The following is a 24131-nucleotide window of genomic DNA, read 5'->3' on the forward strand; positions in this document are numbered from 1 at the left end:
CTAATCCCTTGGGCGGGGGTGGGGGAGATGTTAATCCTCTGGGCCGGTCGGGGCTGGTCCCGGAATGTGCCCCCACCCCGGATTATCGGCACCGATGCTCTGGACAGAAGCTGCTTTGTGTTCTGGGACGGCGGGGCGGGGGTGGGGGGGTGGGGGAGTACACAGACGGCACAGCCTGGAAGTGGGAGTGGGGCACCTGCAGGTGCTCAAGACACCACACACCCTTCTCAGACCGGGGTCCCTCCTCCCAGTACCGCTGTCCCCCACACCAAATGTGACCTGGCTGAAGGCCTCCTAGGGGGAGGTGAAGAGAGCGTCAGCTGAGTTGGAGTGCTTGCCAGGAATTTGTTGCTCCAGGCTCCCCACCCTGGACTGACCCCCCAGACCTATATTGTTTGACCCTACACTGACCTGTCTTATCCCCGAGTTAGCCCTAAGTTGGAGAACCTTGAGTGCAGGTCCCCCCCACATCCACTTCCCCCACTAGGAATGAGTACCCCGATTTGCCCTGGTCAAGTTCCTTAACCGCAGCTGTTCTGCTTCCCCACCACACACACAGTGCCCTCCTGAGACACCCCGACAGTCACAGTCAGGAGGGCGTCAGCCCTGCCACTCAGATTTTCCTGGCCTCAGGCTAGGGGAGGGGAGGGATCAGCACTGCCCCTTAGGGCAGAACCTCAGGGCTTCTGTGCCCACCCTCCTCCCAGTTCGTCACGTGCCCCTCCCCCATTATAAAGGTCTGTCCTGCCTGTGCCCGCCGTCTCCCTTCCTCCCTCCCACAGAGTGAGTGGAGTTGGGCTCCTGCCCCTCCCCCAGGGAGCCTACTTCATCAGGGGAGGGGGCCCAGTCCTGTGTCTCCTCCCAGCCCTGGGTCTGGTGTCTCTGCCACCCCCGTGCTTGCTGTTTGGGGCTCTCTCCAGTCTCTCCCTTCCTTCCTCCCCACTCTGCTCCATGGGGTGTCTCCCTCCCCCCAGGATACCCCTCTCCCGTTCAGCCCATCTCGGGTGCCACCATTCGGTCACTGCTCCCATTTCTGGCTCAGCCTGTCCTTTCCTTCCCTCCTCCATTCCCCACCCTGATTTCTGCTGCTTTCTCTGTAGGTCTGGGCCTTGACTCCTGCCCCCCACCCCCCTTTCTGCAGCCTCTCCCACCTTCTCTGTCTCTTTACTTGGCCCTCTGTGGCCTCCTCTGCGCCCCCCCATCCTCTTCTCTCTGTTTTTTATTCCTATAAATAACTCTTTTTCTGTGCTCTCTGGCCTCTATGGGGAACCCTAAAGCCCTTCATAGTCCAGAGGATCCTGAGCAGCAGGGAGACCGCTCGGTGCCCGCTGGCGGGATGTTCCTGAGACCTGGTATTCCCCGGGCTCGCGTGTGTTAGGGGGCTGAGCAAGGCCGGGGCACTTGTGTGCCTGGCGGCCTGCTCTCACGTGATCCGCCCTCCCCCCCCCACCCCCCAGGTTATGCCGCCGCCTTGTTGCCCTGAAAGCCGCAGTGACAGTGAAAAGGGCTAAGATTTGGCCATGAGCAGCGCCCCCCGGCGCCCCGCCTCGGGCGCAAATTCTTTCTGTACAGTGAGTATTGCCGGCTGGGTTGGCCGCCCCACCACCCCTCCCACACCACAGGTGCTCTGGGGCGGGTCCACTGTCAAACTAGGGAGAGGGAGGGAGAGAGAGAGAGAGAGAGAGAGAGAGAGAGAGAGAGAGAGAGAGAGAGTGTGTGTGTGTGTGTGTGTGTGTGTGTGTGTGTGTGTGTGTGTGTGTGTGTGTGTGTGTGTGTGTAGGCTCAGGAGGAAGGGGAGCCTCTGATGGATTGGGGAGGGGCGCTGCCATCCCGCCTCTGGCCTTGTCTGGGTCTCGGGGGTCTGGGATGGGCATTGATGGGGTGGTCTTGCCACTTCCAGTCCTGTGAAGAGAGTTGAGGCTGTTTCCTGAATATCCGGTGGTTCTTTAGCCTCAGAGAGAGAGGAACTTTGGGGACCCTGGGTCTCTAACCTGGCGACCCCTTCTGACCCAGCCTTAGAAGCAGCCGCAGCAACGTCCTCACACAGTGGTTCTGGGCAGGGTTTGCTTGCAGTGACACCCGCCCCTGGCCCCACGTGCCACCCAGGCCCGCCCTGTGCGGCCCCACGTGGCCACCACCCCACGTGGCCCCCTCCTGATTTTCCTGGGGAGTGTAATGATTAACCCCAAGTGCCATAATCAGCCCCTTATTGGCCATCTGGCCCAGCAGGGCACGTGACTGGGAAGGGGCACGGGCTGGTCCCCTCCCCCTCCTTCCCCGAGTTCACCCCTGCCGGCCATGGACTTCCTCCTGCGGCCTCAGGTGCGAGGGGCTCTCAACCCCCCTGCCCCCACCCTGGCTAACTCCCCGTGCTCACTCGCTTCAGCCGCCTCTCGCCGCCTTCCTCCCGCTGCTAATTCTGGTGAGAGTGGAGCGGGAGCTTGGGGAAGCAGGCTAGAGCTGCTGGGATGGGGGGTAGGAAGCAAGGGGGGGTGGGAGGCATGCCCCTGACTCCTGTATCTTGTGTCCAGTATCCCTGCCGCTCCTGTCCTCACCTCGGTGTCTCCCCAGGACCGCCTTCCTCTTAGCCCTCCTCCCCTCGCTCTTCCTTGCTCTGGCCACTGGCACCGCCACGGAGGGGGCTCCATACCCCGCCCTTGGAGATCCCGATGCCCTTGAGGTCCAGAAGCTCTTGAGCAAATATTTGGCGGTGCCTGGAGCTGAGACTGGCAGGGGTGGTGGGGGCTGGACAGAGACTGTGGCTAGGCAGCAGGCTGCTTAGCTAGGCTGAGCTCTCCAAAGCGCTCTGCTGCCGCCGCCGCCACCGCAGTCCGCCGCTCCTCTCCTGCAGTATGACTCAGGTGGGGGGGAGGTGAGGGGCGGGGCGAGCGAGGGGCCGAGGGGGCCGAGGGGCCCCAGGCTCGGTGGGGTGCAGCTGGGGGGGGGCATTCCTGACAAGGTGAAGCGCTGCATTCCTGTCCCGGGGCTAGGTTTCAGTTTGACTCAGAGAGTTCCGTCAGTCGGCTTGGGCACCTCCAGAAGTTACTTTTCAGGCCCGGGAGTTGTGCTCCGGCCAGAGGGAATTGGTTCGCCATCAGCCACGTGAACTGGCCAGTTCACACACCTTACCTCGGGGCTGGAGATGCAGGGTTTCTCCTGAGATTTTCCGCCTGCCCTAGGACTGACCAGAATGAGCACAGCCAGGGTTCAGATGTCCTGGAACCTAGGGGAAGGCTGCTTGGGGAGTGAGGGCGGGGGGCTCTGGGTCCCTGGCGTTTGAGGGGAAGGCTGCTGGGGCGGTCCTGGAGCTCCAGCGCTGCACAGGGTGGGGTTTCGGGGTACAACTCTTGGTGAGCTCCTGTGTGTCCTCTCCACCCCGTCTTCCTCACAGCCAGAGCCGGAGAGCTTGGGCCCTGCAGCGCCTGGGTTCCCGGAGCAGGAGGAAGATGAACTTCACCGCACTCTGGGTGTGGAGCGGTTTGAGGAGATCCTACAGGAGGCTGGGTCCCGAGGAGGAGAGGAGCCAGGCCGCAGCTATGGGGAGGAAGACTTTGAATGTGAGGGGGCACCGGGGAGGAGGAGGCAGGGGCACTTAGGCTTGCCTGTCCAGCAAGAAAGGGGCCTGGGTCTAGCGGGGGGGGCCCAGGGCCTGGATGGCGGGGAAGGAAGCTGTGCCCGCCTGCAGCCAGGTCCCCTCCTCCCCGCAGACCACCGCCAGTCCTCCCACCACATCCATCACCCACTGTCCACCCACCTGCCTCCGGACACCCGCCGCCGCAAGACACCCCAGGGCCCGGGGCGGAAGCCTCGCAGGCGCCCTGGAGCCTCCCCCCCCGGGGAGACCCCCACCATTGAGGAGGGGGAGGAAGAAGAGGACGAGGCCAGTGAGGCCGAGGGGGCCCGGGTGCTCACCCAGCCATCCCCGGCCTCTACACCCTCTTCGGTGCAAGTGAGTTGGGGCGGGGCTCCGGGGGGGTCTCTTCGGGGTCCGTGGCCTGGCCTCACCTGCTCCCGTGGGTTCCTGTTCCAGTTCTTTCTCCAGGAGGACGAAGGTGCTGACCGGAAGGCAGAAGGGACCAGTCCATCTCCTCCCCCACCGCTGCCCCACCAGGAGGTGGCTCCCCGGGCCAGCAAAGGGGCCCAGACTGGGTAAGTGTCCCCAAATAGAGACCTCCCCTACTGGCATCAGTGATGGGTGATGTGGGGAAAAAGCATGAGTCTCAGGACCCTCAGGCTGGGGTTCAAATCCCAGCCCTGCCCCTTTGGGCAAGTACAACCTCTTTGAGCCTTCCCATGTGCAAACCAAGAATAATAGATGCTATCTCACAACGTGGTTGTAGGGATTAAAGGGTATTGTGAAATAAGGTTTAAGTGTGGGTTACTCTGAAACAGGGCAGGTGTGCAGTCTAAACACCCATACCTTCTCCCCGGCCTGTGACATCAGGTGGCTCAGCATCAAGCGCTGGGTCAGGGATTGGATTGGTAACCTCTGAGTACCCGCCTGGGGTCCCAAAGGTGTGAGAAGACTAGGAGACTCCCTTTCACTCTTGGGGAGCTGCCAGTCCACCCTGGGAAATGGCATCAGAAAAGTCACTGTGCTGGAGGGCAGATTTGGGCACAATGTCCGTATCAGTGGGGGATTGGCGTTTGGGGGTGTTAGCTGGAGAAGGCTTCTTGGAGGAAATCACTTTGAACTGGGTCTCAAGGTCACCACTATCGTGGACCTGTTGTTTTCTGGGTGCCAGGCAGCGTGAAGGGCTGCAGGGAAGGGGGGCGGGCTGCTGGACTCGCTGGGGAGACAGGCGGGGCGGGTGGCACCGAGCCCACGGCGGTCGTCGGCACGGGGGCCTGCGCTGGCAGGCAGCCCAGGGGCCAGGGGCAGGCGGAGGCCTCGGGGAGTGCATGACATTGGAAAAGTGGGTCAGATCTGTGGGCAGGGGTGCAAGAGAACGGAGAGCACCGGGGGTGGGTGTAGGGGAAGAAAGCTTGACGGGTGACTCTTCTCGTCGTGGATGGGGGACACGGGCTTGGAGCTGTGGGAGAGCAGGTTAGCATGGGGTGGCAGGGGCTGGGCGCGGTGGCTAAGAGGAAGGAGACCTCCTGGTTTGGGGCCCGGCGCAGAAGTCGGCACCATATTGTCATGACCGCAACGGAGCCGTCTGCACTTTCAAAGGCACGTTTTTACCTGCTTTCCTCCGTTTGGTTAGAAACTTCGGACCTGTGACCGTCTTGAGCCCATGGCGAAGGGTGTGCGCAGGAGGGGAAGGAGGGCCTGTGCGGGCTGCAGATGCAGACCTCGGCTCTCCCCACCCCGCAGGAGGCTGGCCTCGGCTCCGCCTTGCTGCGGAGCAGCTGGCGGGTGTGGCGACGCGGCCAGTGAAGGACAGGGCCAGGTCGCGGGGCCGCATCCGCTTGTGGGAGGCTCGCCGTTCCACGTCCGCGCCCACCGAGAGTGGGGCAGCGCGGAGGCGGGGTCCGGTTGGGGTCCCCTCCCCACGTCACCCCCGCGTGGCTCTGGCTCACGGCTGCTCTGTGTGTCCAGAGCCCCGGCGGAGGAGGTGGTGGCTGTGGCCAGCGGCACGGCAGGAGGTGACGACGGGGGAGCTTCTGCGCGTCCCCTGACCAAGGCACAGCCGGGCCACCGAAGCTACAACCTGCAGGAGAGGAGGCGCATCGGGAGCATGACGGGGGCTGAGCAGGCCCTGCTGCCCCGAGTCCCCACGGACGAGAGTGAGGCCCAGACGCTGGCCACCGCCGACCTGGACCTCATGAAAAGTGAGTGCCGGCTGGGCCCAGCCCGGCGCTGGTGGGAGCAGGAGGGAGAGAAAGTGGGAGCCTGGCCCTGTCCCCCTGCCTCCTGCAGGTCACCGGTTTGAGGACGTTCCTGGAGTGCGGCGGCACTTGGTGCGGAAGAATGCCAAAGGGTCTGGGCAGGGCGGCCGGGAAGGGCGAGAGCCTGGCCCCACGCCTCGGACCCGGCCCCGGGCCCCCCACAAGCCCCATGAGGTACTGTTCTCCACATCTTGCCCTTCCGTTATCTCGCCATCCATTTCCTCCCCACGGGCTCCCCCCGCCTACGCCCCCCCCCCACACCAACAATAATCGCGAACACCAGGGCTGCCATCTGCGGTTGTGAAGGTTGTGCACTGCACAAGAGTCCTTGACATTGTTGATTGGGGTGTTAGGGTTCCGAGTCCCATCTTAGGCACTGTTGATTTCTATATCAAGCACTTACTATGTCGTATACGGTGCTAAGTGTTTTGTATGCTTTCTTTTGATTCCCCATAACAGGCCTTTGAGGTGGGTGGTATTATTCCCGTTTTACAGATGAGGCAAAGAGAGGATCAGACTGGTTAGGATCTTGCTAGGCCTGTGCCCCGTACGGTGTCCCGGGCCGTGACAGCTCACAGGCCCACCCTGACGCTGGCTGTCTTAGAGAGCAGTCCCTGGGCCCCGCTGGCTCTGACCTTGCCGTGCCCTCTCGTCTTACATCCCAAGGTATTTGTGGAACTGAATGAGTTGCTGCTGGACAAAAACCAGGAGCCTCAGTGGCGGGAAACAGCACGCTGGATCAAATTTGAGGAGGATGTGGAGGAGGAGACAGAGCGCTGGGGGAAGCCCCATGTGGCCTCCCTCTCCTTCCGCAGCCTCCTGGAGCTCCGCCGGACCCTGGCCCATGGTAACCTGCCCTGCCCGCCCCCTCTTCCCTCCCCCTGGGTAAATCTTGTTGACTGAGCCTATTCTCTGAGGACCAAAACCCCCCAAATGGTGTCTTGAGCAGCACGGTGTGTAATGTTACCCCAGCCCGGGAAGGAGCCTCCTCGTCATGACGTCATATAGCCTGTCATTGCTTGGGCTCTGTCATTGGTGATTGCGGGGCACGGTTGACACCACTCTTATCTGGCATTTTTAGCAAATGGCTCCTTTAAGTGATGTTTTCAGATAACTGAAGCTGGTATGTTCGGGATGGTGACATGTTTTTAAAGAATGTTGATGGAAACCTTTCTGAAATGATCTAATCTACAGGGCTATGTAAGGTCTTTTTTTTTTTTTTTTTTTAAGATTTTATTTTTAGGGGCGCCTGGGTGGCTCAGTCGGTTAAGCGGCTGCCTTCGGCTCAGGTCATGATCCCAGGCTCCTGGGATCGAGGCCCGCATCAGGCTCCCTGCTCAGCAGAGAGCCTGCTTCTCCCTCTCCCTCTGCCTGCCGCTCTGCCTACTTGTGCTATCTCTCTGTCAAATAAATAAATTAAAAAAAAAAAGATTTTATTTTTAAATCCTCTCTACACCCAACATGGGGCTCGAACTCACAACCCCGAGATGAGGAGTTGCCTGCTCTCTCGCCTGAGCCAGCCAGGCGCCCCGAGGGCTATGTAAATTTCACTAAATGACCAAGGTGCACGACTCTTGAGGTCTCTGAATGTTTCTGCTCTGTGTCTCTTTCCTCCTTCCCTTTGGAGAAGTCACTCCCAGTTGCTGTCAGAAGGCCTATTCCTAAGCAGCTGAGGACTCAGAAACCTGCTGTCAGAATTGTTTCAAAACCAGGAGTAAATAGGCTCCGAGGGAGGCTCTCAGGCTTTGGGTGAGGCGCCAACATGCGGTGCTTTATCGCTGGGCTTTGTGATCTCTGTTTTGGCTGCTTGGGGGCCTTTGGTTCTATTAGTTGTCACACCCATTTTTTTTTTTTTTAAGATTTTATTTATTTATTCGAGAGAGACCACGAGAGAGAGAGGGAGAGAGAGAGAGAGAGAGAGAGAGAACAAGCAAGGGGGAAGGGCAGAGGCAGAGGGAGAAGCAGACTCCCCGCTGAGCAGGGAGCCCATTGCGGGGCTCCATCCCAGGACCCTGGGATCATGACCTGAGCTGATGGCAGACGCTTAACTGACAGAGCCACCCAGGCGCCCCTCCGTTTTTGTTTAAATGGTTCTGTTCGTTGTCTAGTTCTGCGTTCCTGCAAGTTGACCTTGACAGAAAGATGACCTGATCACTTTTGAAAGGACTTCCATTTCTATATAAATAGTAGTTCAGAGCAGTGACCAGTAGAAAGATCTGGAAACTGTCCCATGAGCAGCTGTTGGACTTGGGGAAGTTGAGGTGCCCAAGCTGGAGGGTGACATCTTCAGATGGCTCAAGGCCACAGATGGGCCGTGTCGTGTTCAGAGGGCAGAACTAGGACCCTAGAGTGGATGTTAGGGGAGGCAGCATGTGGCTCGCTGAAAGGAGGAACTTTCTAGCAGCAAAGAGTGACCCCGTCTGAGTGGACAGCCTGGCGCACCCCAGCGGAGGCTGCGTGCTCCTCCTCCTCTGGGAGGGCCCTGCCTCAGTGGCCTCTGCTGAGTCCCACCACATCCCTGTGGGAGAGGGGGTCAGAAGGAATGGACGTGATGGGTCAGACATGTGATGGGGCTTGGGTCTTGAGGCCTGCTCACTGGTTTCTGGGCCAGTGCTCCATCCCCGGACCGTGCTTACCTGGCCACCCCCTTGTCCCCGGTTCTCTCTCCCTTCCACCCTCTGCCCTTGCTTCTTGCCTGGGGATAAGGGCCCGTCCACGCCGTCCTTATTCCAGGGGCTGTGCTTTTGGACCTGGACCAACAGACCCTGCCCGGGGTGGCCCACCAGGTGGTGGAGCAGATGGTCATCTCTGACCAGATCAAGGCTGAGGACAGAGCCAACGTGCTGCGGGCCCTGCTACTGAAACACAGGTGAGGCCCCACCTGCTGCCCCCGCCTGCCCGCCCCTTGCCCTGGCCACTGCTCTCCCTCCCTCACCGCCCTCTGCTCCTCCAGCCACCCAAGTGATGAGAAGGACTTCTCCTTCCCTCGAAACATCTCAGCCGGCTCCCTCGGCTCCCTGCTGGGGCATCACCACGGCCCGGGGGCTGAGAGTGATCCCCACGTCACTGAGCCTCTCATCGGAGGTGTTCCTGAGACGCGACTAGAGGTGGAGCGAGAGGTGAGGGGAACGGGGTGGCACTGGCTGGTTCAGGTCCCAGCCGCCCCCGCTGGCTGCCGGGCGTGAATATGCAGGGGTGTGGGGGGGTGGGGGGCAGCTTGGCCAGGCTGCTCTCCGTTCTTCTGCATCCCCAGCGAGAGCTACCACCTCCAGCCCCACCAGCCGGCATCACTCGCTCCAAGTCCAAGCACGAACTGAAGCTCCTAGAGAAGATCCCCGAGAACGCCGAGGCCACAGTGGTCCTTGTGGGTATGTGGGCAAGTTTTGCGGCGGTGGGGGGGTGGCGACGGCCAGGCCTGCCTTGATGCCCCCCGGGGGCTGAGGGGCGGCCTGCACCCTCCCTTAGCCCATGATGGTGCCCTACCCCTAGGCTGCGTGGAGTTCCTGTCCCGCCCCACCATGGCCTTTGTACGGCTACGAGAGGCGGTGGAGCTGGACGCGGTGCTGGAGGTGCCCGTGCCCGTGCGCTTCCTCTTCCTGCTTCTGGGCCCGAGCAGCGCCAACATGGACTACCACGAGATCGGCCGCTCCATCTCCACCCTCATGTCTGACAAGGTCAGGCCCTCCCGGTGCCCGCGGAACGCCCGTCCCCCGCCCCGTGCTCTCCCCCGGCCCTCGCGCCGCACCCTCACCAGCCCTGGGCCTGCTTTGGCAGCAATTCCACGAGGCAGCCTACCTGGCCGACGAGCGGGAGGACCTGCTGACCGCCATCAATGCCTTCCTGGACTGCAGCGTGGTGCTGCCGCCCTCGGAAGTGCAGGGCGAGGAACTGCTGCGCTCTGTTGCTCACTTCCAACGCCAGATGCTCAAGAAGCGGGAGGAGCAGGGCCGCCTGTTGCCCCCCGGGGCCGGGCTGGAGCCCAAGTCAGCACAAGAGAAGGGTACGGGCCAGTGTGGGCCCGGGGCAGGGGGTCGGGGTGGTCTGTGTGAACGTGGAGGAGGGGGCCGAGCGCAGAGGGGCCGCAGCGGGCGCTCTGACGGAGGCCCGGGTTGCAGCGCTCCTGCAGATGGTAGAGGTGGCAGGTGCAGTCGAAGATGATCCCCTCCAGCGGACGGGCCGGCCCTTTGGGGGCCTGATCCGAGATGTGCGGCGCCGCTACCCCCACTACCTGAGTGACTTCCGAGACGCCCTCGACCCCCAGTGCCTGGCTGCTGTCATCTTCATCTACTTCGCCGCCCTGTCTCCTGCCATTACCTTTGGGGGGCTGCTGGGTAAGGAGTGGCTTCGGGGGGCGGGGGGGCAGTGGGCAGGGCATGCCCAGGGCCCTGGCTGCCAGCTCCTGAGCCGCTTCCTGCCACCCCAGGAGAGAAGACTCAGGACCTGATTGGGGTGTCGGAGCTGATCATGTCCACGGCGCTCCAGGGTGTGGTCTTCTGCCTGCTGGGGGCCCAGCCGCTGCTGGTGATCGGCTTCTCCGGGCCCCTGCTGGTCTTTGAGGAGGCCTTTTTCTCGGTAAGGGCCCACAGGCTAGTAGGGGGCTGGCTCTTCCTGCCCTGCTCCAGCTGCCCCTCCTGTTCCCCAAACATGCCCACTTTGCTAGCCCCCGGGCTCTGGAACCTGACTGGATGCCCTCCCAGTTCTGCAGCAGCAACAACCTAGAGTACCTGGTGGGCCGCGTGTGGATCGGCTTTTGGCTGGTGCTCCTGGCCCTGCTCATGGTGGCCCTGGAAGGGAGCTTCCTGGTGCGCTTTGTCTCCCGTTTCACCCAGGAGATCTTTGCCTTCCTCATCTCCCTCATCTTCATCTATGAGACGTTCTACAAGCTGGTTAAGGTGAGCAGGCCCTGCTGAGATCTGGGGTCAGGAGGGGTGAGACCTCCGGAGCAAGCCGGGGCGCCTTCTGCCCCTCTTGCACTCTCACTTTGGGGTAGGAGGTCCCAGGCTAGCCCAGAGCTCCCCTGGGCTGCAGTCCAAGGAGCCCACGGAGCACGGGCTGGTTCTTCCTCCCAGCCCCGCTCCCCCCCCCGTCACCAACACACGTCCCGGGACTTCAGGTCAGTCTTAGAAACTCATTTTTAACAACAAAGGTAACACGTCCTTTTGTTAAAGTGGCAGACAATCTAGAAGTATCAAAGAGAAAGGCCCCCGAGGTGACACATAGTCACAGTCTGGTCCTCAGAGCTGTGCCCCTGTCAGGCTTAGGAGAGGACACGCCCCCTTGGTCCAGGCCTGGCTGCAGCCACACCCCCAGCTGCCCGAATCCCGTTTCCCTTGCTCCCATCTGGTCACCAGTCATTTTCTTGATCAACAAGACAAGCCCCAGGGCACCTGGGTCCCTCAGTCGGTGAAGTGTCCCCCTTCGGCTCAGATCATGATCTAAGGGTCCTGGGATCGAGCCCCGTTGCGTCACATTCCCTGCTCTGTGGGGAGTCTGCTTCTTCCTCTCCCTCTCCCCCTCCCCCCCTCGTGCTCTCTCTCTGTGTCAAATAAATAAATAAAATTAAAACAAAAAACCAAAAAACAAGCTCCTTAAGGCCAGACCTGTCATCTTCTCCCCTGCCTGCCCCACTCAGCATACATCTCTCCACTTTGGCTGATGGAGTCCTTTGTCTTCTCCCTAGATCTTCCAGGAACATCCACTCCACGGCTGTTCGGTCTCCAACAGCTCTGAGGCGGACAGCGACGAGAACAGCACATGGCATGGGGCAGAATCCATGCTGGGGCCGGGGAATGGGAGCTCCCCGGGGCCAGCTGGGCAGGGGAGGCCCCGGGGCCAGCCCAACACCGCCCTGCTGTCACTGGTGCTCATGGCCGGCACCTTCTTTATCGCTTTCTTCCTGCGCAAGTTCAAGAATAGCCGGTTCTTCCCTGGCCGGGTGTGTGGGCTGAGATGCCCGAGGTGGAGGGGAAAACCAGCCGGAAAGGGTGGCTGAGTCTGGGCCAGAGCGGGGCAGGGGGCCTCTGAGCACGGTGCTTGCCCACAGGTGCGGCGGGTGATTGGGGACTTTGGGGTGCCCATCGCGATCCTCATCATGGTGCTTGTGGATTACAGTATTGAGGACACCTATACCCAGGTAAGGTGGGGCGCAGGCAGTGGTGGAGACGCCGCCTGGCGCCGGGCTCTGGATATTCCCCTCCAGCCCAACCACAGAGCTGCCTCTCAACTGCGCAGGCACCAGGCCTCTTCCCACAGCACGCCCTCGGTGCTTGGCCTGCCCAGTGCACCTCAGGGCTCCCCCTCCACCGTTCACCGGCCCCTGGCCCCACCCTCTGCCCTACAGAAGCTGAGCGTGCCCAGTGGAGTCTCCGTGACAGCCCCAGAAAAGCGGGGCTGGGTCATCAATCCTCTGGGGGAGAACAGCTCCTTCCCCGTGTGGATGATGGTTGCCAGCCTGCTGCCTGCCATCCTGGTTTTCATCCTGATTTTCATGGAGACGCAGATCACCACGTGAGTGGTCCTAGCCAAGGGGGGTGCTCTGCAGACAGGAACGATGTTGTTTGTGGAAGGGCTGGAGCCTCAGCGAGGCGAGGAGATATGGGTGCACTGGGTGAGGGAAGCCCAGGATGCCAGGCTGGCCCCTAGAATTTGTTTTTAAACGTTTATTTATTTGTTTGAGAGGGGGAGAGGGAGAGAATCTCAAGCCGACTCTCCGTGCTGAGCTTGATCTCGTGACCCTGGGATCACAACCTGAGCCGAAACCAAGAGTTGGACGTTTAACCAACAGCACCACCCAGGTGCCCCTAGGATTTATTCTGTAGGCGGTAGAACGTTCCCCTGACGTTTGCTGGGACGGGCACAGTAGAGGCCTGAGGCTGTCCTGAAGGGCAGGGAGGGCGGCATGAGGAGGGTCTCGCCCCATGACAGAACTCTTGTCCTAATGGACTGGGCAGGGCCCGACCGCCAGGTTCCGAAAGCAGACAGAGGCTCCTGGCTGGATGCTCTGGAAAGACAAAGTTGTCTGCCCAGCTGGGCCCAGGGCTGTGGGCATCAGGGAGTGCCTGTCCCACTCAGGCTGATCATCTCCAAGAAGGAGCGCATGCTGCAGAAGGGTTCCGGCTTCCACCTGGACCTGCTGCTCATTGTGGCCATGGGCGGCATCTGTGCCCTCTTTGGCCTACCCTGGCTGGCTGCTGCCACCGTGCGCTCCGTCACTCACGCCAACGCGCTTACCGTCATGAGCAAGGCTGTGGCGCCCGGGGACAAGCCCAAGATCCAGGAGGTCAAGGAGCAGCGTGTAACAGGCCTGCTGGTTGCCCTGCTTGTAGGTACGTTGACCTCTTGCTCCACCGTTCCCCGGGGCGGTCTCTGGGGGTGGGGAGCCCTGGGGCCAGCTGTTTCTCCCTCTCCCCACCCCAGGTCTCTCCTTGGTTATCGGGGATCTGCTCCGGCAGATACCCCTGGCTGTGCTCTTTGGAATTTTTCTGTATATGGGAGTTACCTCCCTTAACGGGATCCAGTTCTACGAGCGGCTGCACCTGCTGCTCATGCCCCCCAAACACCATCCAGACGTGACCTACGTCAAGAAGGTAAGACCCCACTTGGAAGAGCCCCATGCCTCTGCCCCATCCTGGTCTGCGGGGGTCACTCTCCAGTCCCCCAGCTGCCCTCTGTGTTCAGCCGCTGTTTAGTCTGTGCGGACCTGGCTCTGGTAAGCACCCAAAAAGGCACTGCTGCCCCCATCCCCGTGGAGGGAGAAAGGGTCACCCATCTTCTGGAGGTGGCAGGCCCAGATGGCCCTGCAAGGGACCAGGGCCCTCCAATGCTGGGGAGAAGCCTCGGCTCACCTGTCTTATGCCACCCACCCCCAGGTTCGGACCCTCCGAATGCACCTGTTCACAGCCCTGCAGCTGCTCTGCTTGGCCCTGCTCTGGGCTGTCATGTCCACAGCTGCCTCCCTGGCCTTCCCCTTCATCCTCATCCTCACGGTGCCCCTCCGCATGGTGGTGCTCACCCGCATCTTCACCGAGCGAGAGATGAAATGTGTAAGGCCTCCTGCCCCTCCCCCCCAGCCCCGCTGGCCCCCACCCAGGCTGAGGTCAGCATCAACCTTCTTGACCCCTCCGCCCCCACAGCTGGATGCTAATGAGGCGGAGCCAGTGTTCGATGAACGGGAGGGTGTGGACGAATACAACGAGATGCCCATGCCTGTGTAGTGGCTGCCTGGACCGACAGCCAAGGGACAGATGGACGGAGGGAGCAGGGGCTGGGGGGTGCTCTCTCCATCCCCGCCCTCGTTTTTATTTAAGTGAATAATTTAAAGTCCCCATACCATCCCCACTCCCCCACCAGTAAAGTGCTTCAGCCCCCACCTACTCCTGGCCTTCTGTCTCTGTATGGGGAGGAAGTGTGGATGGAAAAGGGGGGGGGGGGGCCAGCCCGCTCCCTGTCCCAGAAACGAGATGCACGTTGGGGAAGGAAAGGGACTTTAATGAGAACCCAAAATATAGAGAGCCAAAGTGCAAACTGTCCACCCCCCCATTGCGGGGGGTCATCCTGAGCCCCATGTGCACCCCCTCACCCCCCTTCCGGCCCCCAGCGGAGGCCCAAGGCCTGGAGCTTCTGCCTCAGGTAGCTCTTGAGCTGGGGCAGGCCTCTCTGTGACTCCAGTTCCTCGAAGGGTAGCTGCAGGGGAGGGGAGCAGCAGGTTACCCCCAGGGTCTGTGGCCTGGGCGGAGGGGCAGCAGGATGGCGTGGCGCCTCTCCCAGGGCGGGGCGGGGGGCTGCTCTCACCGGCAGGAGCTGGTAGCCTAGCAGGCCCAGGTGCCGCTCCCGTAGGGCCCGGGAGCCCAGCAGCACTCGGCCGTCCCGGCAGAAATGCCAACGTTCCCGCAGCATCAGCACCACCCTGGAGGGGGTGGACCATGGCTCAGGGTGGTGTCCACAGAGGCAGGGAGGCTCTCCCGCCCTCTTCCCTTACCTCTGGGCAGGGTCGTGGGTGGTGGGCTGAGAGGCAGCCTGGCCCTGGGGACAGGACCTGGGAGGGTAGGGTAGGAAGGGGTCCTGGGTCCTCACGGGAAGCACAGCACCAGAGCTGCTGACACACAGCAGGAAGTCTGGAAGGGCAAGAGAAAGGGCCACTGGCTTCTAGCCAAGGCTCTGCATCCCGGCCGGCCGGCCACCCGCCCGCGGGGAATCACCTGTGCAGTAGCCTGGAGGCACGGTCAGGTCCTGTCGGTACTTCTCTTCCCCTAGCAGCTGGCGCAGCCCCTCCGCCACTATATCCTTGTGACTGAGGCGGGAGGGGGAGCAAACACCGATAGGGAAAGGCTCAGGAGGCTCGACGCCGGGCAAATGCCTTTAATGTCCCAAGGCCCGTTTTTTTTTTTTTCCCCCTCTTACTGCTAAGAGTGCGTCAGCACGGACAGTTCAGGGTCCCCCTGGCTTTTCTACTCTGTGCTTCCCGCAGGCTCGTCCCCTCCCCTCCCCCAAGCCGCCCCATCCACCTGTACTTGCAGCGGGCACGGTCAGTGATGAGTGGCTGGGGGAAGATGGGCACTTGCTGCCTTCGGGGAAGGCGGGGACCCCGGTATCCTGGAAGCTCCAGCTCCACGGCCGTGTCTAGCAGGGAGAGGTAGCGCCGCACAATCAGGGCATGAGGGGTGCCTGTGGGAAAGCAGGACTGAGGCTCGCGGGGCTGCAGGCTCCCACCCCCACTTTCCCCTGCCTGCTGGCCCCACGGGGCCCCAGCCAGCCCTCCCGGCCGCGCACCGCTGACGTGGTTGATGAAACTTGGGGAAAAGACAAAGTGCAGGGCTCTGAAGGGCAGGCACCGAAGCTGGCACAGTGACATCAAGATGTTGACAGTAGCCAGGGGAGCCACCCCTGCTTCCCGAGCCAGGATCCTCTCAAGGCAGGGCATAAACTGCTGTTCCAGGGGCAAGTAGTTCAGCCGCCCAAAGGGCAGCACCAACTTCTGTACCACCTGTGGAGGAAGAGTAGCCCTTCACCCAGCACGAAACAGTTCTCCAATATCCTTCACAAGCTGAACCTCAGGGAGGCTTGGCCTGCAAGCTTCTAATGTCTCTGTAAAGGCAGAACAATCCCTCTACCCCGACGTACACACCAGAAGTTCGACAGCATAACCAGTGTCTTGAGCCCCATGTGATTAATCAAACCAGTGGAGGAGACATCGCTGTGGGGTCTGGCCCTGAAGACTTAGAGGAGTGGGCTCAACGAAGCTAAGACAGCGCCGAGTGCGGAGAACTGCAGAGAACCAGGCATACACGCTGGGTAGGTGGACAAGCCAGGTGGGGGTGAGCGAAGATGAAACCCCGGGGGGACAGAGCAGAGAGCCTGGCTGGTTGTCTGCTGCAGGAGGCAGCCAATCAAGCTGAACAGGGGGCTGGGCCTGACACCGAGGAGGGCTAGGAGAGGAGCATGGCAGGGTGGGAGGTAATCCCACCTTGCTGCTGAGCTGGGCTTCCTGGACCACCAGGAAGTGGGCAATGGCTTCCAGAAGCTGGGGCTCCCGCAACCGGTGCCGGGCCAGGTGCTGGGCCAGGAGCACCATCACGTGGGGAGTCAGTTCCTCTGGCCTGGCCTCTGTGAAGAACAGCCTATTATGCTGGACCCTCAGGCCAGATCTCAGCTAGATTCCACCTTGGCCCAGACACCACCACCTGTCTCCTCTTCAGCCCCTCCCGCCACCTGCCTTCAGTCCCCTCCAGCACCTGCCAGGCTGCGGATGAGGTGCTGCTGCGGACGCCTCAGGAAACGAGGGCAGCTCAGAGCAGCTTCCAATCTCTGCCCACTGCGCAGGCCAGGTTGCAGAGTGGGAGGTGGCTTCGGAGGGAGGCGGAACCTTCTCTCCTGCTCCAGGGCACACATCAGGGGCCCATCTGATGGGAAGCCTGAGAGGGAGAGGGTCAGAGGAGGCAGGCCTGGTAACGGGGAACTGCTCTGTTCCAGTCATGGGGGTCAGTTGGTGAATTCCCAACCTTTCACGTCTCCATGTTCTGGATGGAAGGGTTGCTACAGTGTAAGCAGAAGCACTGGAGAAATGTGAAATACCACGTGCACGTGAGGTATCACAACAGTCTGCGGGGAAGGCCTGATACAAACATGGCAAATAAGCTCTCATTGCACGCCAACGGTGACAAACAGTAGTGGCTTTCTAGAGCACCGTGTTGGAAGGAATCAGGGTTGGCACCCCTAGCTAAGCTGGAGCGAATGCTGCTGGACTCCTGCTGTCTACTGTGGATACAGGGGAGCAGCACCAAGTGTGCCAGGGGATGCACCATTCCTGGCAAAGCCTGAGAGGTGAATTCTGTCAGTGATCTTGGGTCTTCTATGCTCTTTCTCTATTCTTCCGTTAACACCCACCCCCCAGACACCCTCCTCACCAAGTAAGACTGCAAGGTGCAGACACACGTGGATGGTGTGAATATCAAAGGAGGGGCAGTTTCGGATGATGAGCTGACTCAAGTCCTGTAGTGTGGCCTGCTCCACGGGAGGGGGCCGTGGCTGAGACCCCAAGAGCTGGCCCAGACGACGAAGTGCCACAGGGTAGTGATGGGCGCGCACCTTGGTGGGGTTCTGGCCCAGCCAACGCAGCAGCTCCCCAGGGCTCCTCGCCTGTTCCAGAAGCCGCTGTAGCCCTTGCACAGGGCCTGCATGGAGGCCTCCTCCAGGAGGCCGGTCCCCCCACTTGCTGGGCCCCAGACAGCAGGGCTGTACTGGCGGGAGCAGCAGCAGGCCAGACAGCCGAGCAGCGGAGGCCTGGGCAGAGAGCAGGACTCGAAGCATGGAGTTGGGTGATGGAGACCCTGAGGGGCAGCCCAGAAAAGGGGGTGAGGTTTTCTCCAAAGGGGAGAAAAACCGGCTATCTACTCCTGACCTCACTCCCCATTCAGAGGGCCCTGGGGTCAGAGCAACCCACTCGTGCTCCCCCTTCCTTGTGACTGCTCTAGTCTTCTTCCCCACCCCGCCCCTCTCTCGCCTCCTTCCAGCCTCTGAAACAGCACCTTGGTGTCCTCAGCACAGGGACATTTACAAAACAAGTCCACATGCACCACGTTATCACCTCTGATGCTCCGTACGCGCCTCTGAGGTGGTAGGCAGGGCTGGCGCTACCTCGATTTCACAGGTGGAGAAACCAAGGCCCCGAGAGGAAAAGGGGTTAAGCCCGAGGTCACGAATCGGGTTAGTGGTCGTGCCCAGCCTGGAGCCCAGCTTGCCCCTTCGATACGCCCTCCCGACCACCTCCCCCTCCCGCAGGAGGCGGCAGCGGCAAGGAGGGTGGAACGCGAGCTCGGCAGCCGGGCGGTCCTGGGTTCCATGCTGGGCGCTCCCACTTACCAGCTGCATGACCTTGGACAAGTGACTTCGTCTCTCTGCCCGTGAAACGAGAACGCAGCGCGCACCTCGCAGGGCGCCCGTGGAGCCCGAGCGCGCAGCTTTGCAATGGCGCGGAGTCGGCGGTGTCAGGGGCCCCCACACCCGCCCGGGCCCGGCAACGCCAGGAGACCGTGGTCACGGTCGCCAACACCAACTCCCGCCGCCCTCCCGCAGCCCGTCCCGTAGGCGCCACCCCTACATGGCTCCCCAGGCCCCGCGCAGGTCGCTCCCTCAGTCGGTCTCGGGGCCCGGGAGCCGGGCTCCCCCCGCGGCCTCCTCATCGGCAGGCCACCGAGTCCGCCATCTTCCCAGCAACCCCCGGACCGCGGTGCGGACGCCAATCGCGGCTCAGACCCCGACCAGCACAGACGTGGCTCCCATCAGGCCCCGCGCGCCCCGGCGTCGCGCGCCCCGCCCCCCGCTTCCGGGAAGCTGCGCGCGCCGAGCCGGGGCGGTGCCGGGGGCGGAGGGGCGGAGCCAAAGGGCCAGGCGCGGAGGCTGGGGCGAAGAGAGAGCGGAAGTCGGCCGCCCGTAGCGTAAAGTCGGGCGCCCCGCGGGGCCCGGTCCGCGCCTTTCTTCCCAGTGGACAAGGGCTCCCCGCCCAACACCCCCACGGGTCCACGCACCCAGACACACACCAGGAGTGAAAACTTCACAGTTATTTAATCTGCACGTGTTCCACACAATCCCTCTGCCCCTCCCAGCTCCCCTTCCCCAGCGCCCCGCAGTCCTTAGGTCCTCAAATCAGCCCCAGGAGCTTTAGGGACTAGAGGTGGCTGGGTCCTCAGGCGGGATACTCAGAGGGGCCCAGGGGTGTGGCCCGGCTCTGCCCAGGGCCGAGGCAGTGACAGCAGCTGCCTGACCCTGAGGAGCCGACTGTCAGTGGGGGCTGAGAGCCAGCAGCCCGGGGACGTGGCCCGGAGCCACGGCGGTCACAGGGAGGGGCGTCGACCGACTCGCGGAGCGCTCTGCTGCGCAGGGCCGGGCTCCAGGCCAGCGGGAAGAGGCAGGCCGGAGAGGTGGGCCTGGGCAGACAACAACGCCCACTGTGTCGTGGGGAGCGAGGTCCAGAGGGGCCGGCAACGCCTCCGAGGGCCCGCGGAGGCACTACGGGCGGTACATGGCAAAGGCCAGGAGGCTGAGGAGCAGGGTGAAGCCGGCCAGACCCAGAGTGGCCGTCAGGGGGAAGAAGGGCCGGTACTGGATCTGGCAGTACCAGAGCAGCAGCAGCAGCAGCAGCAGCAGGGGCAGCAGCAGGCCGCCCACTTCCAGCCCGGAGGGGCCTGGCTCGGACCCCGGCGGACAAGGGGGCGGTGGGGGCCCGGCGCGCGTGGACACGTGGCAGTGGAGGACGCAGTTGGGCGGGAGGTGAAGGCTGCCCAGGGTCTGGGTGTCGTCTCCTAGCAGCTGCCCTTGGTAGATGAGCCGCACCTGCTGTTCCCGGCCGGGAAACTGGGTCCTGAGGAGAGAGGGACCTGGGTAAGAGAGCAGGCCTCAGGCAGTCCTGGTCCCTTGCCCAGAACAACACTCCCACCGCTCACCTTTGGCTCCACCCCCACCCACGTGGTGGCCTCTAAGGGGGGGTCCCCTCCTGCTATAGGGGAATGATACAGTGTGTGATGTGGGGACCGCAGTTCCCTCGTCTGTAGAAGGAGGGGGAAGTCTCAGATCTCTCTGGCGGTGCTTCCGGGTCTGTAATCACTTCCACCCCAACTTTAGAATTTCTTTCCTGTCCGCATCCCAGCTTACCTTTTCAGGGAGCCAATGGTATCGTGGGGCCAGGCCCTGGCCACCTGCTCCGAATCGTTGAGGAATTTCAGCCGCAGCACTAGGGGCTCCTGGGGGGAGTCTGGCAATGGCGACGTTGCTGAGAGCCCCATGCCAGGCTCTGGCTCTGCAGCCTGACCTCTGTGCCTCAAGCTGGGGGTCTCGGCTCCTGGGGCCTCCCCTCTGATGCTGCCGGTGACCGCCATGGCTTCACTGGGCTGTGCTGGTGTTGGAGTCCCTGATGGCTGGGGCAGTGGGTCGGCACCCTCCGCAGTGTGTGTTGAGACCCAGGCGAGAGCCAGCACCAGAAGGCAGGCAAGCACCGCGAAAAGGACGGTCACCTCATCACCCACCCCTTCAATCAAGGCCATGGCACCTGCCTTGCCTGCCACCTTACTGAGCTGGAGGGGCACAAAGAACCCATGAGGGGCTGGCTCGCTGGCCAACAGCCCCCTGAACTCCAATGCGCTCCTGACCCCACCCCACCAAACCCTCCCAGTCCTGATTCCTCTGCCCCCTTACTCAAGCTCCACCCTAGGGCACATACAGTTCTGAAACCTGGTTGTCCCAAACTTCCCTCCAGTGCCCTTTCCCATAACCAAATCCCAAGTCCTAACTTTTTGTAACCTGAGTTCTAGGTCTTTAACCATCTCCCCAATTCATTCACACACTATCTCTATGTAAGGGCCTTGATCTTCTAAGCAACCTCTCCCCTATATTCAACCCTCAGCAAACTTCACCCCAAAGCTTACCTAATCTTCCATCTACTATCTCAAAGTTTACATTCTCCTTCGTCTATTTCACCCCAAAGCTTATCTACTCCTCCATCATGAAAGTTTCTGCAAGGGGGAAGAAAATGGGGTTCTATGCCTCCCACCCCCAGCCCCGTTATTTAACCAAACCCCACCCGCGGCAGGGGACTGCTTCCCCACACCATAGGTCAACCTCCGCCCTCTGGCAATTCGGAGCTTCCGAGCGCTGCCATCCCCCTCACCCAACTTGGCCCCTCCGGTCTACTCAAGCCCCACCCCGCGGCGGCCCGATTCGGCGCTTCCTCTGGAAGCCTCTTCAAACCCAGTCCGCAGGCGGACCCGAGATCCCGCCCGGGGAATCCGAGACTTCGCCCTCCCCACCCCCAACTCCTCCATCACCCCTCCCATCTTCCCGCCCCCCGGAGCCACGGGAGGGCACGGGCGAACCCGGGGCGGGGCGAGCGGGAGCCAGCTGGGGCCCGGGGCGGTGGGGTGGGCGCGGTCACCGCGCGGGAACTCACCGCCCGGCTCCGCCACCTCCATAGCGGACCCTTGGGCACTTCCGGGCGGGAGGCGCCGAGGTCGCGGACACCTGAAGGCACCCCCTCCTTCCCTGCCGCCGCCGCCCGGAGTATTGTGGGACTTGTAGTCCTGCGCGGTGCGCATTTCCCGCCCTCCGCCCTGCTGACCCACGTGCCGGGATCCGCAGGCTAGTCCTGGTGACCGCAAGTCGCTGAGGGCCCCGCGGGGGCGGGCTTAAGGGTTGTGCCAGCCTCCTGAGGTTCGGGCAACAGCAGGACCCGCCACCTCCGCCGCTGGCATCCAGGGCATCTGTCACTCCAAAAACCGACGTCACCGAGAACACGTCAGAGCACCCGAGTTTCCAGATGCAGGCTCTGGGGAGCTCAGGTGACCCCTACCCCGTTCTGTTCTTATGTCAGAGTGGACGCCAAAAGGCACTGTTGGCCCCCTAAATTGACTCTTTGGCTCCCAGCCCGGTACGCATGGGCTGTCCCAACAGCTTGGCGGAGGACATTCTTCCCCAGGGCTGGCCACCGTGGCTTGGGCTGTCCTGTCTCCCTGGTCCCTTCCTCCACCTTGCCCCTGTAAGACTATGCGAGAAGCATAGACCTTGGAACCTGGACAAATGCTGATCTCTTACCCCGTGTTTATTAACTGTATATCCTTGGGTGCGCTATTGAATCTCGTTGAATCTTAATTGCTTTGTTCCTAAAACATAATTCCTAAGGAAATTTTAAGGAAGAAATTAAGTGTTTTATTAAACAAGTGTGAGAACTATGTCAGGGACCTGTTATACAGTAGGTATTTGTTCACCTAGTATTACACTAGGGTACACTAGAGTACACTCTCCACCCAGATCTGGGCCTGGAAACTGGGTCCTTAGAGTGTTACAGTGTAGAGGACTTTGAGCCCCAGCCTGGCTTGGGCCAGCTAATTGCTGTGAGCTTTTCCCTCCTTCCTCTGGGCCACAGAGATCTCACGTCCTGGGTTTTATAGACCAGTCTTGGTGAAAAGTAACGCACCCTAGTGTTTCCATAGTTCATACTTACTTGTGGGAGCATGTACCCCAAGTGGGAGCAGGTACTGCCTTGGGAAAGTCAGTTTCGATGTATAACATACAGACCTAACTTCTCTCTAGTTCCTTCCTTCCCATTCATTCGTTCATTCTAGAAACATTTATTAAATGTATACTAGATGTCAGGCACTGTGCAAGATGCTGGGAATACAATGGTGAATCATACAGGTGAACTTATCCCTGCCCTCACATGGCTCATATAATGATAGGGGACAGACAAGCCCACCGGTCCTAACACAGATCTGTGCCGCCTGCTGGGGCAACACATATGAGAAGCTCTTTACCCTCAGCATTTCTCCTGGGAGCTACCTGGTGCAAATTCTTGGTGTCAGTTCTAGTTAAGTGTCTAAAAGAGATGTTCGCTGTTGCTTTCCGAATTACACAGCATCAGAGCTAGGTAGGTGTTCTGCTCAACCACTACTTTGCAGGTGAAGCACAGAGAAGGTACAAGACATCAGTAAGGTCGGACATGTAGATAGAACCTGAATCTCTCAAGAGCTGGGGACGCCCCAGCTGTTGAGTACCTTGCACCTGGGTTCTTTGGACAGTACAGGACACTTGGGTGACTGTGTTGGTACCGGGGCAGAGTTGTGTGAGTAGCCAGATGGGGGCAACTCTTTGCAGGGAAAAGACTCAGCCTGGCTTGGGAAGTGGAAGTGTGTGTAAAAAGACCAGCATATGTCAATTGTGCCAGAGGACATCTGGGCACAGCCCTAAGAGGCTGACTGGCTGGGGCCAGTGCCCTGCACATGCCCTCTCTTAGGCATTTTTGCAAAGGTTGGGGATGAGGGCTGACTAGCAGGACTGCAGACAGCTTTGGCAATGGGGGTGCATAGGAACTGAAACATGGAAGGGAGTTCCCTGGCCCCCGAAGGAGTGGACAGGAACACAAGATGGGCAAGGGGTTGAGGACAATGAAAAGAGCCATGGGGGCTCTGGTGAATCTCTTAAATGGGGTGAGTGGGGATAGAAGGCATCGTATTGGATCCCTCTCTCTTCTTTGCCTATGTATCAGCAGGTCCGAGGCGGTGGCAGACAGTGAACCATCCCAGTCCCACAGGGGAGTCTTTTAGGAGAAGCCTGAAGATGAGCGAGGGGCTGTTGTTTAAAGTGCCATTTCCAAGGGCCTTGTTGGTGAAGCTCTCAGGGAGAACAGGAAATAGAAGCCGGGAACCCAGATTTCCAGGCTCTGTGCTGCAGCTCGCAGTGGAGAGTCCAGGGGACGGCCAGAGAGAGAACCCCGGGGACAGGGTGGTCTCCAGGGATGATCTCGGGCGGGAACAGGGGAGCCTGTGCAGCACTAAAGGCAGGACCATGTTAAGTGAGACGCAGCTGTGCCTGGGCTAGCGGCCCTTCTCGGCCAATCCGCCGCGTTCATCAGCACCCTCAGGCGCAGGGCACTGCTCGGGCAGTGCCCAAAGATCGGACACCCCGCCCAGACCAGAGCAGGGAGGCGAGACAGACAGCCGGGGCCGGGAGGAGGCCAGCGCAGCTGTCCACTGGGAGCCGGTGGCCCTCAAGGCGGGTGTGGGTGGAGGCTGGAGAGCAGGCGGAAGGGCCAAGGCTAGGTGGGAGGGGCCCGGGCGCCGGGGCTGGAGCGCGCGGCTCGGGGGTGGAGGCTGCCGAGCCAGCTAGCAGGCGAGGGGCGGGGGCGCTGGGGCCGGCGCGCGGGGGGGGGGGGGGCGGGGGGGGGGGGGGCTCGGGCTGGGTGTGCCGGAGCTGGCGGGGGCGGCGGTGCGTGCGCATGACGCGGGGGGAGGGCCCGGGCCGCGCGCTCCCGGTCCCGT

The 24131-nt window shown here is 61.5% G+C and overlaps 3 protein-coding genes across 10 annotated transcripts in view; 1 reads left to right on the forward strand and 2 right to left on the reverse strand.

Annotated features, from left to right (window-relative positions):
- SLC4A2 (solute carrier family 4 member 2) overlaps positions 1-14202 on the forward strand; it is a 15268-nt gene extending 1066 nt beyond the window's left edge. Inside the window, exons 2-23 of one of the 2 annotated variants that reach the window (XM_021692995.1) lie at positions 1458-1571; positions 3392-3557; positions 3708-3949; positions 4031-4149; positions 5543-5775; positions 5864-6006; positions 6499-6679; positions 8566-8701; positions 8786-8951; positions 9086-9200; positions 9322-9506; positions 9607-9832; positions 9948-10163; positions 10256-10404; positions 10530-10724; positions 11513-11767; positions 11876-11965; positions 12173-12339; positions 12904-13157; positions 13249-13418; positions 13701-13874; positions 13965-14202. In XM_021692995.1, coding sequence (XP_021548670.1) covers positions 1521-1571; positions 3392-3557; positions 3708-3949; positions 4031-4149; positions 5543-5775; positions 5864-6006; positions 6499-6679; positions 8566-8701; positions 8786-8951; positions 9086-9200; positions 9322-9506; positions 9607-9832; positions 9948-10163; positions 10256-10404; positions 10530-10724; positions 11513-11767; positions 11876-11965; positions 12173-12339; positions 12904-13157; positions 13249-13418; positions 13701-13874; positions 13965-14045 — 3714 coding nt within the window. In that variant the 5' untranslated portion in view covers positions 1458-1520 and the 3' untranslated portion in view covers positions 14046-14202. Of the gene's footprint in view, positions 1-1457; positions 1572-2298; positions 2323-3391; positions 3558-3707; positions 3950-4030; positions 4150-5542; positions 5776-5863; positions 6007-6498; positions 6680-8565; positions 8702-8785; positions 8952-9085; positions 9201-9321; positions 9507-9606; positions 9833-9947; positions 10164-10255; positions 10405-10529; positions 10725-11512; positions 11768-11875; positions 11966-12172; positions 12340-12903; positions 13158-13248; positions 13419-13700; positions 13875-13964 lie in introns of those variants that run through there. The other variant, XM_044920177.1, reaches the window with a different exon arrangement.
- A 96-nt stretch (positions 14203-14298) lies between these two features.
- Positions 14299-18616, reverse strand: FASTK (Fas activated serine/threonine kinase). 6 transcript variants are annotated; one of them, XM_021692853.1, is made up of 10 exons: positions 18428-18616; positions 17235-17657; positions 16563-16742; positions 16295-16434; positions 15601-15814; positions 15336-15495; positions 15030-15121; positions 14810-14945; positions 14623-14737; positions 14299-14514 (listed from the first exon to the last, which is right to left on the reverse strand). In XM_021692853.1, exons 1-10 carry the CDS (start codon positions 18507-18509, stop codon positions 14407-14409), a joined length of 1650 nt encoding a protein of 549 aa, XP_021548528.1. In that variant the 5' UTR covers positions 18510-18616; the 3' UTR covers positions 14299-14406. The 6 variants fall into 6 exon arrangements, with proteins under 6 accessions (XP_021548528.1, XP_021548527.1, XP_044775896.1 ...); XM_021692852.1 differs by having other exon boundaries at positions 17416-17657; positions 17915-18518; XM_044919961.1 differs by having other exon boundaries at positions 14334-14514; positions 16644-16742.
- A 283-nt stretch (positions 18617-18899) lies between these two features.
- TMUB1 (transmembrane and ubiquitin like domain containing 1) lies at positions 18900-21350 on the reverse strand. Of its 2 annotated transcripts, none has more exons than XM_021692925.2 (3): positions 21269-21350; positions 19978-20396; positions 18900-19687 (listed from the first exon to the last, which is right to left on the reverse strand). In XM_021692925.2, exons 2-3 carry the CDS (start codon positions 20364-20366, stop codon positions 19336-19338), a joined length of 741 nt encoding a protein of 246 aa, XP_021548600.1. In that variant the 5' UTR covers positions 20367-20396; positions 21269-21350; the 3' UTR covers positions 18900-19335. The 2 variants fall into 2 exon arrangements, with proteins under 2 accessions (XP_021548600.1, XP_021548599.1); XM_021692924.2 differs by lacking the exon at positions 21269-21350 and adding an exon at positions 20748-20912.
- Between the last annotated feature and the right edge of the window lie 2781 nt (positions 21351-24131).

The sequence above is a fragment of the Neomonachus schauinslandi genome, chromosome 12 (assembly GCF_002201575.2).
Source record: "Neomonachus schauinslandi chromosome 12, ASM220157v2, whole genome shotgun sequence".
Lineage (NCBI taxonomy): Eukaryota > Metazoa > Chordata > Mammalia > Carnivora > Phocidae > Neomonachus > Neomonachus schauinslandi.